This window comes from Thamnophis sirtalis, unplaced genomic scaffold, assembly GCF_051295495.1.
Source record: "Thamnophis sirtalis isolate CommonGarterSnake01/CBP01778 unplaced genomic scaffold, rThaSir2_p1.2 scaffold_5, whole genome shotgun sequence".
NCBI lineage: Eukaryota > Metazoa > Chordata > Lepidosauria > Squamata > Natricidae > Thamnophis > Thamnophis sirtalis.
In genome coordinates, this window is record NW_028261385.1 from 2299636 (window position 1) to 2316744 (window position 17109).

The 17109-nt window shown below is 52.2% G+C and overlaps 2 protein-coding genes across 4 annotated transcripts in view; one reads left to right on the forward strand and one right to left on the reverse strand.

Annotated features, from left to right (window-relative positions):
* The window catches only part of CA9 (carbonic anhydrase 9), a 31667-nt gene extending 29393 nt beyond the window's left edge, over window positions 1-2274 (forward strand). For 2 of the 3 annotated variants that reach the window (XM_087715210.1, XM_087715209.1), the window contains exons 11-14: window positions 259-327; window positions 980-1015; window positions 1332-1425; window positions 1587-2274. In XM_087715210.1, the coding sequence (XP_087571336.1) occupies window positions 259-327; window positions 980-1015; window positions 1332-1425; window positions 1587-1650 (263 nt within the window). In that variant the 3' untranslated portion in view covers window positions 1651-2274. The remainder of the gene's footprint in view (window positions 1-258; window positions 328-979; window positions 1016-1331; window positions 1426-1586) is intronic. The other variant, XM_087715212.1, reaches the window with a different exon arrangement.
* A 2425-nt stretch (window positions 2275-4699) lies between these two features.
* On the reverse strand, window positions 4700-15923 carry APH1A (aph-1A gamma-secretase subunit). Its single transcript, XM_087715214.1, has 7 exons — window positions 15766-15923; window positions 15501-15671; window positions 6726-6799; window positions 6324-6446; window positions 6112-6239; window positions 5265-5388; window positions 4700-5128 (listed from the first exon to the last, which is right to left on the reverse strand). Exons 1-7 carry the CDS (start codon window positions 15876-15878, stop codon window positions 5097-5099), a joined length of 765 nt encoding a protein of 254 aa, XP_087571340.1. The 5' UTR covers window positions 15879-15923; the 3' UTR covers window positions 4700-5096.
* Between the last annotated feature and the right edge of the window lie 1186 nt (window positions 15924-17109).

Sequence of the window (17109 nt, forward strand, 5' to 3'; positions counted from 1 at the left end):
CTCTCTCTCTCTCTCTCTCTCTCTCTCTCACACACACACACACACACACACACACACACACAAACACACCTGAGAGACAGCTCCTGCCCCCTGGTGGCCACCAGGAGGACTAAAGAGTATTGAGAAGCTGGGATGGGAGGCGGCCCCTGGCCCCACATTTTCCCTGATAGGCAGCTGGCTCTGGATGCTTCTGCTGGGGGTGGAGGGGGGAGCAGAAGAGAAAGGAAGACGCTTTGAGCCCCTGCTGTCTCCCTCTAGGTGGAGGTCTCTCCTCTCCTCTGCCAGGTGGCGCCCCAAGAGATGGCCTTCACCCCACTTCTGGACAAGGTACTCACCCGGCCACACAAGGCTGCCCGCCTGCTTCTTTGCATCAAGGACAATCTCAGAAGCTGGGGGTGGGGAGGGGGCTGCCTGTCCCAGATCAGAAGCCCCCACTGGGCACAGGGAAGAGCAGGGTGGGGGGCTCAGAAGGAACAGCCACTGCTCACCTTCAGCTGGGCTGGGAGCCAAGCAAGGTAGCAGCTGGGGAGTCCAAACATCTCCTGGGGAAGAAGAGTGTAGGTGTCGTCCTCTGGGGGCCTGAGGCTTCACTGGCAGGGAGCCGGCCGAAGAGCAGAACTGAAGCCACCATCCACACAGGCCCTGCAGGCTGGGCTGCAATTGGGCCGCGGCAGTTTATGCGCCAGAATGTTTGGCTCTTCTCTTGTGGGGCTGTGAGTCAGGCTGGCACAGAGAGAGTTTACTTCTTGGGCACCGCCCAAACCCAGCCACTTTTACTACCCCTGTGGCCAGCTCTCTTTCTCTCTCTCGCTTGCAAGCAATTTATTAAGTGCGTTTGCTGCCCAACTCTCAGTGGGTGGAGGAGGTGGGGGGGCTCTGGGCACCTCCAACCCAAGGACGGCGGCTTGCAGGGGGCTTTGGATCCCCTTGTTTCCCAACCTCTGAGCTGCTCTGGCAATTCTTTCTGCTTTGCTTCCAGATGCTGAGAAGCGGCTGGGCATCTACCTTCACACAGGTAAGTGCCTGGGCACCTGCTCGCAAAACTGGCCGTGCCAGCTCTCCCTTCCCACTGCGAGTGTGATGGCGACACCGACAGCAATTGGGGAGGCTCCTGTGCCCGGAAAAGGTCCTTCCACGGGGCTCCCAGAGGCGACTTGCCTGCCCCTGAAGCCTGAACTAGGCAGCCACTTGGGGGTGTGGAGGGGAGGGCGGCTGCTGCGTGTGAATTCCCAACATTAATCCTGGGTCTGAGGGGCTGCAGTCCAACTTGATACGTGCCCCCTTCTCTCCCCCATGGGGGAATTCATCATCAGGGGACCTTTTTTCTACAGGGGACATTCTGGCTATTCTCTTTGGATCCCTGTTTGTGGCCACAGCGCTCGCCTTCCTCTTCTACGTTCGCAAGCACCGGAGGCAGGCAAGCAGGTGAGAGGGAGCCGCACGGCGGGAGAGCCACGCGGAGCCCTGCTTACTGCTTGGCCCACGTGCTCATCCACTTCTGTGCAAGCCCCCCCCCCCAAGAAAGGCCAGGCGGGTGGGAAGGAGCGCGATCCCCATGCCACCCGTTTTCCGTTTTCTCTCCGCAGGACACACGCCACAAAGCCCGCTGTCCTCTACCCTCTGGCCTCCACTGATGAGCAGGCACTGTAGCTGGCAGCCCCCAGGCCACGTTCTGCCCCTCACCCTTGGAGCTCCTTCCTGCCTTCCAAGCCCCTAGCCCCCCTCTGCTAGCAGCCAGTGGGGGTGCTCAGGCCAGTCGGAGGAAGAGCAGCCGGAGGAAGACGAGAGGGGCTGCAGAGGGCCCAGAAGGATCCCCTCTGGACTCCTGGGAAAGCCAAGCTGCCTGCCTAAAATTCAGCCCGCCAGGCTCCCGAGATGCTGCTTCCAGCCAGAAACCTGTGACTTACCTTCAGACGGGCTGCCAGGCACAAGGCTTCTTCTTGGAACGAGCCTTGCCCAGCGGCTACCTGGAGGGCTGGAGCCAGAGAAAGGCAGGGAAGATTAAGGCTGGGTCCTGTCACTCTCTCCCACCCTTCTTGTTGGGAAGCCTCATTGGCCAAAAGCTGGACTGGCCTGATTAATGGCTTCTTTATGCCCTGCACAAACACGGCAGCCTTGCCCCTCGGCCGGCCGGCCGCCTGGAAGTGTTCTTCGCAAGCTGCCACCGGGATGGCAACGGCCTGAAAACCTGCAGACTCTCAACCTTCTTCACACAAAACCCAAATGAAACCGCAGATTCTAAAAACAAAAAGGTTTATTTCGGGAATGTGCTACTTTGCCCCCCCCTCCAGCCACTCCCCCCCCCCCCCGCGGCCTTTAAAACAAAGCGCAGCTGTTGGGATGCAGCCCCTTGCAAAACAGATGTGCTGGGCAGAACACAATTGGCATTGGCACAAGTGGCCCAGGAAAACAGTAGAGCAGGGAGGGGGAGGAATCGGCCTGGGGGATTGGGGCTTCCTCACCCCTCCCCTCCATTTTACAGGGGACTCCTCTACCCAAGGCCCCTTCCTGGTGTGCGGGTGGGTGGAGGGAAGGGTCCGAAGCAGCTGACCTGCCCCATCCCTCCAAGCTCCCGGTAAAAGTGCCACCAAAACAGGCCAATTAAAAAAAAAACTGCAAAAACTAGCAGAGAGAGATGTACGGGAGGGGGCTGGGGGGGGGGAGATTAGAAAGATGCATGAACTCGTAATGCTCCCAGGGCATCTTCTGCCTGCAAGAAAAGAAGGGCTTCAGCAGATGCCGCGTAATTCTCCCGCGGAACTGACTGCCACAAGGTGGCTTGAAGATTATAAAAGGGAAGTGGCAGAAACTTAAAAAGTCTTTTAACGTAATCCTCAGCTTACAGCCATTCACTGCCCTAGTGGCGCTGTGGTCACAGAGCAGTACTGCAGGCTGCTTCTGCTGGCTGCTTTGTTTGCAATTTGGCGGTTCGAATCCCACCAGGCTCAAGGTGGACTCGGCCTTTCGTCTTTCCGAGGTGGGTTCAAATGGGGAGCCAGGTTGTTGGGGGCCAGAGGCCGACTCTGCAAACTGCTTAGAGGGGTGGAAAGCACCGTGAAACGGCATTATCAGTCTAAGGCAGTGGTTCCCAAACTTGGCAACTTTTAAGACTTGTGGACTTCAACTCCCAGAATTCTCCAGCCAGCAGAGCTGGCTGGAGAATTCTGGGAGTTGAAGTCCACAAGTCTTAAAAGTTGCCAAGTTTGGGAATCACTGAGCTGGCTGGAGAATTCTGGGAGTTGAAGTCCACAAGTCTTAAAAGCTGCCAAGTTTGGGAATCACTGAGCTGGCTGGAGAATTCTGGGAGTTGAAGTCCACAAGTCTTAAAAGCTGCCAAGTTTGGGAATCACTGAGCTGGCTGGAGAATTCTGGGAGTTGAAGTCCACAAGTCTTAAAAGTTGCCAAGTTTGGGAATCACTGAGCTGGCTGGAGAATTCTGGGAGTTGAAGTCCACAAGTCTTAAAAGCTGCCAAGTTTGGGAACCACTGGTCTAAGGGGCTATGGCTATTGCTATTCATTTAGCAAGGTGCCTGAAGTTACAAGGGCACTGAAAATAAGTGACTCGCATGCCCACGCTCCCAAAATCAAAATTGGGCACTTGGCAACCAGCACCTATGGCAGGAAGGTTGCGTCAGCCCGTAATTGCCGCCGGTGACCTTCCCTGCCAAAGTCAACAGGGAAGCCGGATTAGCTTGTAACAGCCACGTAACAACTGCAGTGATTTCCTTATAATCATTGTGGCAAAAAGGTCGCGCAATTGGGCACCAGTCACTTAACTAACCTTGCTTAGCAGTCAAAAAACCCTGGCTCCAATTAAGGCGAGGACCACCTGCCTTTTCAGGGAGATGGGGGGGGGGCGTCTGTTTCTCCATGCCAGAGAGGGGGGGGGGGAGACTGAGCTGACTTAAAAGTGTTTGTGCCTGCCTTGCAAAGCATCCAGTGCCAGCCAGGAGGTGACTTTGCTTCAAGGAAGCCAACGATGGGGGAGGACGGGGAGGGGGGGGGGCAGAGCAAGACGGTGGCAGAATCAGCCTGGCTGAAGTTCATTCACTAATACACTGAACCTGCAACCAACCTCATAGGATTGGCTTCCATCAAGCCATGGCTCCCCTCCACAAGCGCTTTTGCGCGTGGCACGACAAAACCGCGGTCCACTAAAGCGCGCCCGATTAAAGCGCGTACCTGACGTCATCAGCAGGGCGACAACAGCGACCGCAGAGAAAAAAGGGCGCTTTAAAAAGCGCTTTGAAAGCAAGCCGATTCACATTAAGGTAAGGGTTAGGGTTAGGGTTAGGTTAAGGGTTAGGTTTAGGGTTAAGCATTAGGGTTAGGTTTAGGGTTAGGTTAAGGGTTAGCGTTAGGTTTAGGGTTAGGTTTGGGGGGGTTAGGTTTAGGTTTACGCGTTAATTTCAGCTTTACTGCTCACAGCGTGCTTTTTTCGTCGCACTGTGATGACGTCAGGTATGCGGTTTCGTCAAGCGCGCTTTAGTCGACCGTGGTTTTGTGGTGGAGCCCTTTTGCGACCACTACTGTCGTCACTCCCCTCCCCCCGAGGCTCCCCGTGAGGTTGACTCCATGGCTTCCCTCTCAGAAGCTGCCACCTGCCCGGCTCACCATGATGGTGGCAGGTGGCCCTTTTTGCAGAATTATGGCCACAACAATGCCCTGCCCTGCCCTCCCCTCATCAACAAACACAAGCTTTCAGCCAGTCTCTTTATTGGTGCTACTTCAGAAGGGAAGCCAGAGAGCTCCCTCTCCAGCTTCTGCTCCCGGCTTTCAAGCAATGCAAGACTGGCTGCCCCCCCCCTCCCCTCCCCTCAGAGCAGCAGATCAAAGGCCCTTTCTCTGCCCCATACAGATGACCTGGCTGCTCAGCCAAGCCCCCTTTCCCCCTCCCTCCCTCCCCAACAAGTCTCAGGAGCCAGAGGGGAGATGCAGCGGCAGCACAGGGCAGACAGATTTCCTGGGGCTGCTTGAGGGAAGCCGTCTCCACAGCCGCCGTCCTGTCTTCCGCCCCCGTCTTCCAAGGGCACAATCACCCGGTGCCCTCTGGAGAGTCTGGGGGCCTCAGCTTCCTGGCAACGTGGCTGGAAGGCTCAGGATCCCGCCTGGGGTGCCGTCCGTAGGCCTGTGAAATGGGAGTGCAGCGCTTGGAGGGAGAGCCGAGCCGGCTGGCTGGAGGGGCGGGGTGTGTGTGTGTTACCCCAGGGCCCACGGCCCAGTGGGGAGGGGGAGCAGAGGGCAGGAGCTGGGATGACACTCACAGAGGAGAAAATGCTGCAGGTTCTTTCTGGAGCCTCCGGAGAGATGATAAGCCCAGACCGCCATGGCCACCATGAGCAGGTATGCTGGCAAAAGGCTGCCCAGGTAGACGGGGTTCCAGAAGGTCTGCAAGCAGGAAGAGAGGCCAGTCAGCCCTCCTGTTGTCATATAACTCCTTGTGTAGGTGTGGCGGTCACCCATGGCCCAGTGCATAACAGGGCATGCGCAGCCACGCTGAACCACACAGGAAAAAACAAGTCCCAAAAGATAAAACATCCTGACCAGGATATGACCATATATAGACAGAACTTCCCTGAGCAGTAGATTAGAAATTGTAGTTTGACAGGCTGTCTTTAATCACATGTTGATTGCTCCTTCACACCCTCCCACCTGGCCTCTGACCGGGAGGCCTCCTACCCCCATCTCCCTGCCGGAGGGGGAGTCCCGGAAATGAAACAGGAAGCCCTTTGCCTTCCCCGGAGGCCGGAGAGTGACCCAGTCAAGGGGCACCACAGCTGCACACAGGAGGCAAAGCTGCCTACAGCCCCTCCCCGTGGCCTGTAAGCCGCTTGCCGGGGGGGGGGGGGGGCTGCCTGGGGCCCTGGATTCCCAGGGGGCACTTGGGAGGCAGCATCTCAGCTATCAGAATATAAAATGCCATGAGGACTAAGACCCTCCCTGGCCATAGGGGAGATGGGTCCATTCATTGGGGCAGCTAGAGCAGAGACAGGCCTGGAAGGTGCCAGCTGGGGGGCATGTTCACTGCAGCCTACTAGCCCCTGTTTTCTCTCTCTCTCTCAAACACCCTCCCCTCCCCCCGACACAGCCACCTTTAGGGGTGCTACTCACAAGGGCAGAGACGGTGAGATGGCAGAGCACCACAGCTGCCACCTCCCCCCAGCGCCGCGTCTCACAGCCGTGGAAGAAGACAATGCCCCAAAAGGTGTGCAGCAGGATCAACACCAGAGTCATGAAGGCTGTGGAGACAAAGACAGTGAGGTGGGGGGGGGAAGGGGGCTGGAGAAGGCACCCCCTCCCCCCCCAAGCAGGGACAGCTGTACCTGAAGTCAGGAAGTAGAGCTGGGAGTCTCCGTGGATGCCCACGATGCCAGGCCCCAGGGAATCCGCCAGCAGGTTGATCATGGCAAAGGCTCCGCTCATGAGTCCGAACCCCAGGCCAGCCACTGTGGGCACAGAAGGCGTTGGCCTGAGCAGGGCCCAGGAGGGCTGACCTCTCCCCCAATCCCATGGGGCCTTTGGCCACATCCCCTCCACCACCCTGTCCACTCTGGCCCTGGGCTTCTTCCTGGGCCGAGGGATGTGGTCACCAGCAGCCCCCCCCCCTTCAAGCTCCCCTCCCAGCACCCCAGGAATTCCCGTCCCCGCTTTCTCTGCAGGGGTCCCCGAGTCCCCAGAAGGTTCCTTTGCCCAGGCACCCCTGAGCCGTCCCTCGGGAAACGCACCATAGGCCATCTGTTGGATGGAGATGGGGGAGCAGCCATCTTCACTGAGGGCAAGGAGCCCCTCCATCGCCTTCCTGGGGGAGGGAAAGAGAAGCACAGGCTGAGTTCTGCATCACCTAAAGCTGCAGCTGGCGCCCCCTGCAGGCTTGGACCTCCACTGACTCCCAGGGATCTGAAAGGCTGGCCCAGAAGGCGGCTTCCTGGCTGTGGGCCCCTGGCCAGCCCCAGAAGGGCCCAGTCTGTGGCCTCTCTGTCTCTGGGAGAGGCGAGGTGGGGCCAAGCTTCAAAGTTGTTGTGTGTGTGTGTGTGTGTGTGTGTGCGTGCAGACACACAAGATGCTCCTAAGTGTCCTAACAGCCTATCATCAATACCCAGGAAGATACTGGAAAAAATAAAAATAAAAATAGATCTGCCAACATCTAGAAAGGAGTAAAAGTAATAAACTGGTAGCCAGCAGGGGTTTGTTAAAAACAGATCATGCCAAACCAATCTTATTTCATTCTTCAACGTAGTGACTGAATTAACAGACCAGTGAAATGCTGAGGACATAATATAGTTCAGTGTTTCTCAACCTTGGCCACTTGAAGATGTCCGGACTTCAACTCCCAGAATTCCCCAGCCAGCATACGCTGGCTGGGGAATTCTGGGAGTTGAAATCCGGACATCTTCAAGTTGCCAAGGTCGAGAAACACTGCTCTAGATGATAGGCTCAAGATCCATCTGGATCTTTTTTTTTTTCCTTTTTCTCAATCAATTTTTTAAATTATTTTAATTTTATCAATTTCATATATACATTCACAATTATATGATCTCATAACTGTTATTAATAATATGTATTTATAACAATTTTTCCCTACTGTTGACAATATACTTGAAGATTGCTTTCTTACCATCCCATAGATCCATCTTATCTTACAACGGTCCTATTCTTCTTCCCTCCCTCCCTCTTTTCTTCTCTCCTACTCCCCTTTCTTCCCTCCCTCCCTCCTTCCCCTTCCCTCCTTCTCTCCTTCTCTCCTTCCTTCCCTCCTTCCCTCTTTTCTTTTCTCCTTCTCTCCTTCCTTTCCCCCTTCCTTTCCTGGATCTTGACAGACTTGAATACTGGGCCCTTTCTAACAAAATTAAATTCAACGTAGAAAAAAGTTTAAGATATTACGCTTAGGCAAGAAAAACTAAAAGGACCCCGTTAGACTGGGAGAAACCAGGCTTAATAGCAGTGACCATGAGAGGGATCTTGGAGTCTTAATGGACAACCAATTAAATATGAGCCAGCTGTGTGCGGCAGCAGTCAAAAAAGCCAACGCAATCCTAAATTGCATTAACAGAGGGATAGAATCAAGATCAAAAGAGGTACTAATATCACTCTACAAAGCCTTAGTAAAGCCACACCTAGGGTACTGCATCTAGTTTTGGTCACCACACTATTAAAAAGATGTTGAGACTCTAAGAAGAGTGCAGAGAAGAGCAAGAAAGAGGATTAGGGGACTGGAGGCTCAAACATACGATGAACGGTTGCAGGAACTGGGTATGTCTAGTTGAATGAAAAGAAGGACTAGGGGAGACAGGATAGCAGCCTTCCAATATTTGAGGGGGCTGCCAGAGAGGAGAGGGTCATCCTATTTTCCAAAGCACCTGAAGGCCAGACAAGGAATAAGGGATGGAAACTGAACAAGGAGAAATTAAACCCGAGAAATAAGGAGGAATATTTTGACCATGAGGACATTCAACCAGTTGTCTTTCGAAGTTGTGGGAGCTTCATCACTGGAGGCTTTCAAAAGCGACTGGGCAGCCATCTGTCAAAAACTGTGTTAAGGTCTCCTGCTTGGGCGGGGTGTTGGACTAGATGACCCTATGAGGTCCCTTCCAACTCTGCTAATCTGTATAAAACAATTTCCATTTCCTTTCATCTGTGAATTCTAGTTTAGTTAAATAAATGAGGTCAAACAATGTCAAGGTTTTTTTTGTTTTTACATAAGTAAATAAAAAGAAGGTGGGTCTGGGAAGGGTGCAGCTGAATTGCACAAGTCAGGCTAAGAAGAGAGAATGGAAAGAGGAACAGCAACACAGTGTGTGAAATCAGCTACAGGGAAATTGGAAGGCCTGAAAGACCAGGCGAGAGACAAGTCACCTGGGCAGGTCAAAGAGCCGAGGTGGCGCAGTGGTTAGAGTGCAGCACTGCAGGCTACTTCAGCTGACTGCAGTTCTGCAGTTCAGCGGTTCTAATCTCACCGGCTCAGGGTTGACTCAGCCTTCCATTCTTCCGAGGTGGGTGAAATGAGGACCCGGATTGTTGTTGGGGGCGATATGCTGACTCTGTAAACCGCTTAGAGAGGCCTGAAAGCCCTACGAAGCGGTATATAAGTCTAACTGCTATTGCTATTGCTAAGTACCCAGGTACAAAAGGGGCATAGATTGCAGGGAGTCCTCCATTTATGAGATGCCGTTTAACAACCCTTTGAAGTGAAGGCAGCCTTGGAAAGTGTGTCCAGGCATTGTACTGTGCCCCCACCCCCACCCTCATAGTTATGAGGCCACCTGATCTGGCTGCGCATTGTCCTAATGGAGAACGAAGAAAGGATTCATGAAACAACCAGTAACAACTTCGAAGGAACAGCAGAAAACAGAACAGGGTCCTTCCCGGATCTCCCCATCAGCAGATGAGCCACACTAGCTAGGCACAGGTGGCCCTTGATTTATGACAAAAAAAAATTCTGGTGCTAAGCCAGGCTGTTCTTAAGTGGATTTTGCCCCATTTTACAACCTTTCCTGCTAAAGATGTTGCGAATCACTTACAGTTGTTAAGTTAGTAAGATGGTTGTTAAGTGAATCTGGGTTCCCCAATGACTTTGCTTGTCAGAAGGTTGCAACAGGCGATCACGTGACCTTGTGATACTGCAACCGTCATAAATATAAATAGGAACCGAGGTGGCGCAGTGGTTAAATGCAGCACTGCAGGCTACTTCAGCTGACTGCAGTTCGGCTGTTCAAATCTCACCGGATCAGGGTTGACTCAGCCTTCCATCCTTCCGAGGTGGGTGAAATGAGGACCCAGACTGTGAGGGCGATATGCTGACTCTGTAAACCGCTTAGAGAGGGCTGAAAGCCCTATGAAGCGGTATATAAGTCTATTGCTACATATGAACCAGTTGCCAAACATCCACATTTTGACCCATGTGACCATGGGGATGCTGCAACGGTCGTAAGCGTGGAAAATGGGTCACGAATCACTTTTTAGTGCTGTTGTAACTGCAAACGGTCATTAATTGAACTCTTGCATATTGAGAACTCCTGTCCTCCATGACCAAAGTAAGCAACCCAACCTCCCACCCAAACACACTGCAGCTGCCCCGAACCTCAGTGTCAGCCTCTGCTTTGCTGCTGCTTCGGCTACCATTGAAACGGGGAGGGGGGGCATGGTATTTGGGAGGGGTTTACTAATTGTGCTGGAGGAAGATTCTGGAGTTCTGCTGCCTGTCGGACTGCGCATGCGGAGGAGGTTTCCCGCCAAGGCCAACATTCCATCTGGGTGATGCCTTTCGAAGTTATCTCACACCTGACACTTGGGAGAATTATGACTGGACTGTAACTGGGATGCCAAGGGGTGGGGAATGGGTTATTCTATATATCATTTGCTTTCGCGCCTAAATAATCAGTCTTCGCTTTGCTACGCTTCTGATCATTTATAATTAGTAAAAGTACACTTGATTTCTATCAATGGAGTCTCGTGGTTTTCTTTCCTAATTACTCAATGAAGGAGTGCTGACACTCAGGGAAAGGAACCAGACCATCTACACAACATCTCCCACCACGATGGAGACCCACGCAACTTTACCAGAAAGCCCCCGTCCACTCAACCCAATTTAGCACGACCAGCAAAAGCCGTTAAAAGGACTACACAGCCATACGTCAAATCTCCTCAGAAACCACCAACAGACTATCACAGCCTCTCATGGGATCAACGTAGCCCACAAACCAAGAAATGCCCTTCAGATCGTCCGAAGTAAAGCAAAAGACGCAGCAACCCCAGAAGGAAAAAAATGGGAGCCACACAGTGCAAGGACTGCGACAGCCATTATGCAGGATAAGCCTGGCATCCACGAACACCAACCAGCAGTCAGAAAGCAGGATGGAAACATATGGACAGACTTCACCACAGTTTCAGGGAAAGAGAGACCCTCCTAGATCGAGTTAAATCCAAAAATGCTAAAGAATTCCCGGAAGCCTGGCACTCTGACAAATCAGGCATCAATAGGCACATATAGAAGAAAACATTTACATACCTTCAAAAGAAATAATCAAAAAGTCAAAAAGGAAACACAAAGACCAAAAACACCAATGTCGGCTGGCGACTCCCCGGGGGAGAGCCTTCTCTGTCGTAGCTCCAGCCCTCTGGAACGACGTCCCCGTGGAGATCCAAACCCTTACTACCCTCCCGGCCTTCCGCAAAGCCACGAAGATCTGGCTGCTCCAGCAGGCCAGGGGACTTTCGAAATATCCAGCCCCTTGGAAATTGTGACTGTTGTGTATTTTAATATGTTGTTTTGTGTATTATCCCCTTCCCTTGTTTTATTGTAAGCCGCCCGGAGTCCTTCGGGAGTGGGCGGCATACAAGATCAATAAAACTAAACTAAACTAAAACTCCTCACCAGCAAGCAATACCCAGGTAAGCAAAGATTAACACTGGGATTAATACCAGATCAACAACTGAGTGGTAAACCATGCCCCAATCAAGGAACTATCAACGCAGACAATCAAACAATAAACCAAACCCTAATCAAGGAACTACCAACAAAACAGGGCAGCCACTGTCATTAAACAGAGCACAACCCCCGCTCCCTTCTAGCACTGATGATATTACCTAGTTGAGTAATGAAATATCTGCAAGGAAACAGCCAAGCTGAGAGAGCACCAAAGACTCCATGGTCCAACCAAGAGACAAATATTCTCTTCTAGGGGTTATTCCATTTCCTGGAAGAATGAAGAAGGGATACTGTATATACTCGAGTATAAGCCTAGTTTTTCAGCCCACTTTTTGGGCTGAAAAAAGCCACCGGCTTATACTCGAGTCAGTGAAAAATTTGCCCGAAATGGAGAAGAAAAAGGGGCGGGGCCATGCCGCTGGGTGACACTCGTGAATGGCCCAGTGCCCCTGTGAGTTTCCCCTCCCTCTGTGTCAGTTTGCCGCGCAGCGCGCACCGCACCATCCCCCCTCCTCATGTTCTAATGTAATGCAGGGCTGTCTTACGATTCCCCTTCCTCCCCCTCCTGCCGCTCTGCAACGATGTCCCACCTCCTCCTTGTTATGGCAAGCAGCCACATAGCGATGTCCCACCTCCTCTGGTACAGTGATCCAATGATAGGAATCACTGTGCCGTGTGTCATAGGAGGCGGGACATCGCTCCCGCGGCTGCACGGGACATCATCATCACAGCGGGACATCAGCATCATGAGGTGAGTGAAGTATTTCATTGAATACACCGCTAGTTTACTGTTTTTCTTTGAAATAAATATTCAAAAACATTATTGGTATCTATTTTTATTTTTGAAATTTACCGGTGGCTGCTGCATTTCCCACCCTAGGCTTATACTCGAGTCAATAACTTTTCCAGTTTTTTGTGGTAAAATTAGGTGCCTCGGCTTATATTCGGGTCGGCCTATACTCGAGTATATACGGTAAGCTTCTCCTGGATCTGACCCTCATCAAAGACGAGGACCGGTTGAGGTGGTGTCGTAGAGACATTAAGCAGCAACCAGTGGGTGAAAACCACGACAGGAAAAAACTGGAGCCTAGTCATACCCAGAAACTTGATTCCAACAAGCTTAGAGAAAGTGGTTGCAGGTGTGATTCCACACACAGGATCCTCACCGAGCAAAGCATCTTGGGAATATCTCTAAAACAAGATACTGAAAATACAATCCAGGCAACAATCTCACTTTACCAACGATTTGTTTAGTGACTGTTCAAAGTTATGATTGGAGATTTACAACCAGTCTCCAAGTTCCGCCACTGCAGGATCCCCACGGTTATGTGATTGAGATTTGATTGAGGTCCAGCCCCGATTAGACTGGGTGCATGACGTGCTTTCTTTTAACCTGTTTCCTCTGATTGTTTTTAACTCTTCACTTTTTAAAATTTTATTTGTTGTAAGCCGCCCGGAGTCCTTTATTAAATCAAATCAAACCAAATCAAATTTGGGCACTCGGCAACTGGGGTGCATTTTCAACAGACACAGCATCCCACTGGCACAAGATGCCCATCTGCAATATCCACAGCCAGCTTCTGACAAACTGAAGTACATGGGGAAGCCAGTGGGAAGTTGCAAATCAGTCAGATGACTCCTCAGTCAGATGACTCCCCAGTCAGGTGGGATGATTTGCGGATGATTTGCCTAATGAAATAAGCCACAACGGTGGTGACTTTTATGAGGCTGCTTAGAACTGAAGCTGCCAGTCCCAACTGCAGTCAGGGCCAGTAATAATCCATATCCAATGAGGGGATGGGGGGGGAGGAGATCAGGGAAAATTAAGAAACCATTTAGGTAAATGGAGAATTTCTGACTAACAGTTAAATGTAAGAAGAGTGGGAAATGGGTGCATGAATTGTCTAATAGCTGAAAAAGTCAAAGCCGCAGAAGCGAAGTGAACAGCCAAGCAGAAGAGGAGAGGGGGGGTCCGAGGCTTGGAAGCCAGGGCAAGCAGGGAGAGGTAATGAGGAGGGGGCAGAGCCTCTCTGCCAGGCCTCTGCTTCATCACATGGTCCAAATTCAGGGGGCCTTGCACAGCGCAAAGCAGAACACCTGATGGAAGGTGAGCACGGCCCACAGGAATCAGGGAGCTTCTGTGACAGGCCACGTTGAAGCTTTGGTGTGTGTGTCAGAGCCCCTTCCTGATGAAGGGCTCGCACAACCCTGAGCCCTGGGCACAGAAGGCGGCATGAGCATTAGTTTCTTGAGCCGAGGTGGCGCAGTGGTTAAATGCAGCACTGCAGGCTACTGCTAGATCAGCAGTTCAGCGGTTCAAATCTCACCGGCTCAGGGTTGACTCAGCCTTCCATCCTTCTGAGGTGGGTAAAATGAGGACCCAGATTGTTGGGGGCAATATGCTGACTCTCTGTAAACAGCTTAGAGAGGGCTGAAAGCCCTATGAAGCAGTATATAAGTCTACTGCTATTGCTAAGTCTACTGCTATTGCTATTTACTCTTCCTGCTTCCTGCCCAGGGGTTCTGGGGGCAGGATGGGTGGGAGGCCGGAGAACCACGGGTGGGAAAAGTATCGGGGGACCCTCGGGGGGATCAGAAGCTGCAGAGGAGCCGACAAGGGACTGCAGAGAAAACCTAATGAAAACTTGGGCTGCATCAACCCCCAAGTTCTGGTTGTTGAACTTTAGGAAGGACTCTTGAAAAAGTGCCCGGGAGGAAAGGAAAAAAGCCCACTCGGGGAGGCACTGCTGGGGGACAGCCCGGAAGGTAGCCGCCTGAAGAAAGGCAGGGAGCAGCGGACTCCCGAGGCCAGGGAATGACGGCACAGGATTCAGCCCAGAGATTAGGCCTCCTCCAAATACCATCAGCTAGCCAATGTTGACTGTAGACCCCTCAGGGGAGGGCCTTCTCTGTGGCTGCTCCGGCCCTCTGGAACAATCTCCCCGTGGAGATTCGGACCCTCACCACCCTTCTAGCTTTCCGCAAAGCTGTCAAGACCTGGCTATTCCGGCAGGCCTGGGGCAGATGAGTTCCCAGCCCCACTTGAATTGCTGTGACTGTTGTGTTGTTTTTAATCTGTTTTGTGTATCTTGTTTCTGTCTTGTTTGTTTTTTGCATTTCCCCCTTCCTCGCTTGTTTGTTAGCCGACCTGAGTGCTTCGGGAATAGGGCGCCATACAAGTATAATAAACATCCAAACAGCCTAGTCGAGGGGCCGGCTCTGAGTGGAGGGGAAGGGGCGTCACTTGGAAGGCCGGATGCCGCAAGCAGCCCCTCCTCCCAGGGACGCACCGGCTCCCACCAAACCGCCGGGGGAGGCTCAGGATGCCAGCTCTGCCTGCCTACAGGGCGGGACAAAGGCAGCGGCGGGCAGCCCCCTCCCCCTGACACACACACAATAGCAATAGCAGTTAGATTTATATACCGCTTCATAGGGCTTCTCTAAGCGGTTTACAGAGTCAGCATATCGCCCCCAACAACAATCCGGGTCCTCATTTCACCCACCTCGGAAGGATGGAAGGCTAAGTCAACCTTGAGCCGGTGAGATTTGAACCGCTGAACTGCAGATAGCAGACAGCTGAAGTGGCCTGCAGTACTGCATTTAACCACTGCGTCACCTCGGCTCTTTTTAATATAGATATAGAGATATATAGATATAGATATACATATAGAGATATATAGATATATATATATAGATAGATTATAGATAGATTGTAGATAGATAGATAGATGATAGATAGATAGATAGATGATAGATAGATGATTGATAGATAGATGATAGATAGACAGACAGATAGATGGATGGATAAGTGGCCTGCAGTACTGCACCCTAACCACTGCGCCACCTCGGCTCTTTGGAAACACACAGACACACACACACACACACAAACACACAAAAGGGGCCTGGCGGGGGAGGGGAGGGCCCCCCGGATACTCCGCCCCCCCAACACCCCCCCCTCGAAGGTGCCCGATTGGTCCCCCGGGAAGGGAGGCCGCCTTGCAGGTGCTGCCCTGCGTGGGTGGGTGGGTAGGCGGGGTCTCCCTCCCCCCTCTCACGCCCGCCCCGCCGGGCCCACCTGAGGAGCTTGTAGTAGAGGAAGCGGAAGGCCTCCTGCAGCGCCACGGAGAAGAGGACGCCGAAGACCAGCAGCCCCCGCTGCAGCGCCTGGTCGGCCGGGTCGCTGGCCTTGGCCGCCACGAACCAGACCAGCGAGGAGAGCAGGAGCGACACCAGCCAGAAGAAGGCCCTGCGGGGGGGGGGAGGGGAGAGACTCGGTCAGGCCCTTGCCCCAGGCCCCTCCCCCCCCGCGCGTCTCCCCCCCCCCGGTCCCTCGGCCTCACCCCGCGATCAGGATGATGACTCGCAGCGGCTCCCCCACCACCGTCAGCAGGAAGAGCGCCAGCGCCGGCCCGAAGGCCACGAAGGCGCACCCGAAGAAGACCGGCAGCGTCATGGCCGCCAGCCGCGCCCACGACGACGCTCGCCTCGCTTCCCGCGCACGCCCCGCCCACCGTCTAGCCACGCCCCCTCCCGCGCACGCCCAGCGCCTCCTTTCCTCCCCCCCCCGCGCAGGAACCCGTGAGCATATCCGGGAAGGGCGGGCCTGGCGGAAGCGGTGGCCGCATGTGTGTACTTGCGCCCCTAGAGGCCTTGACTGTCCCTGCGCCTCCGATGGACGGTCATGGTATTATACTCAGGATAGAACCGGAAGGGGCCCTGGAGGTCTTCTAGTCCAGCCTCCCGCTCAAGCAGGACAGCCTGCGCCGCCCCAGAGAAAGGCCTGCCCGGCCTCTCCTTCAAGGCCACCGCTGATTAACTGTCCTTCCTGTCCACATGTTTGTGTATGTATGTATATATATATATATATGTATGTATATATATATGTATGTATGTATATATGTATATGTATATATATATATATATATATATGTGTGTGTATATGTATATGTATATGATGTATATGTATATATATATATATATGTGTATATGTATATGTATATGATGTATATGTATATATATATATATATATATATGTGTGTGTGTGTGTATATATATATATATATAATATTATATATTATATATATGTGTGTGTGTGTCTGTGTGTTGTATATATGTATGTGTGTGTGCGTGCGTGTGTTGTATTTGTGCTGATAAATAAATAAAGGGAGACTAGTATAGATCTATTTCAAGCTATTTAGCTCTCATCAGCTAGCCATACCCTTACTGCCCAGGTTCGAATCCCAGTAAGGGTCTGGCTAGCTGATGAGAGCTAAATAGCTTGAAATAGATCTATACTAGTCTCCCTTTATTTATCAGCACAAATACAACACAAATGTAACAAAAGGCAACAGTAAAAATATTGGGTTTCTGTCTGGATGGTCTCTTGTGACGAGCCGATGGACAGAGAATGGAAGTGTGAACTTCCTCCCATATTTGGGCATACCAGGGGTTGTGACTTTAAATATATATATTTAACTTATATATGTATATATATATAAATAACTCATATATAGTTTCTCCAAGAAACACTGAGCCAAGGTGGCGCAGTGGTTAAATGCAGCACTGCAGGCTACTGCTAGATCAGCAGGTCAGCGGTTCAAATCTCACCGGCTCAGGGTTGACTCAGCCTTCCATCCTTCCGAGGTGGGTAAAATGAGGACCCAGATTGTTGGGGGCAATATGCT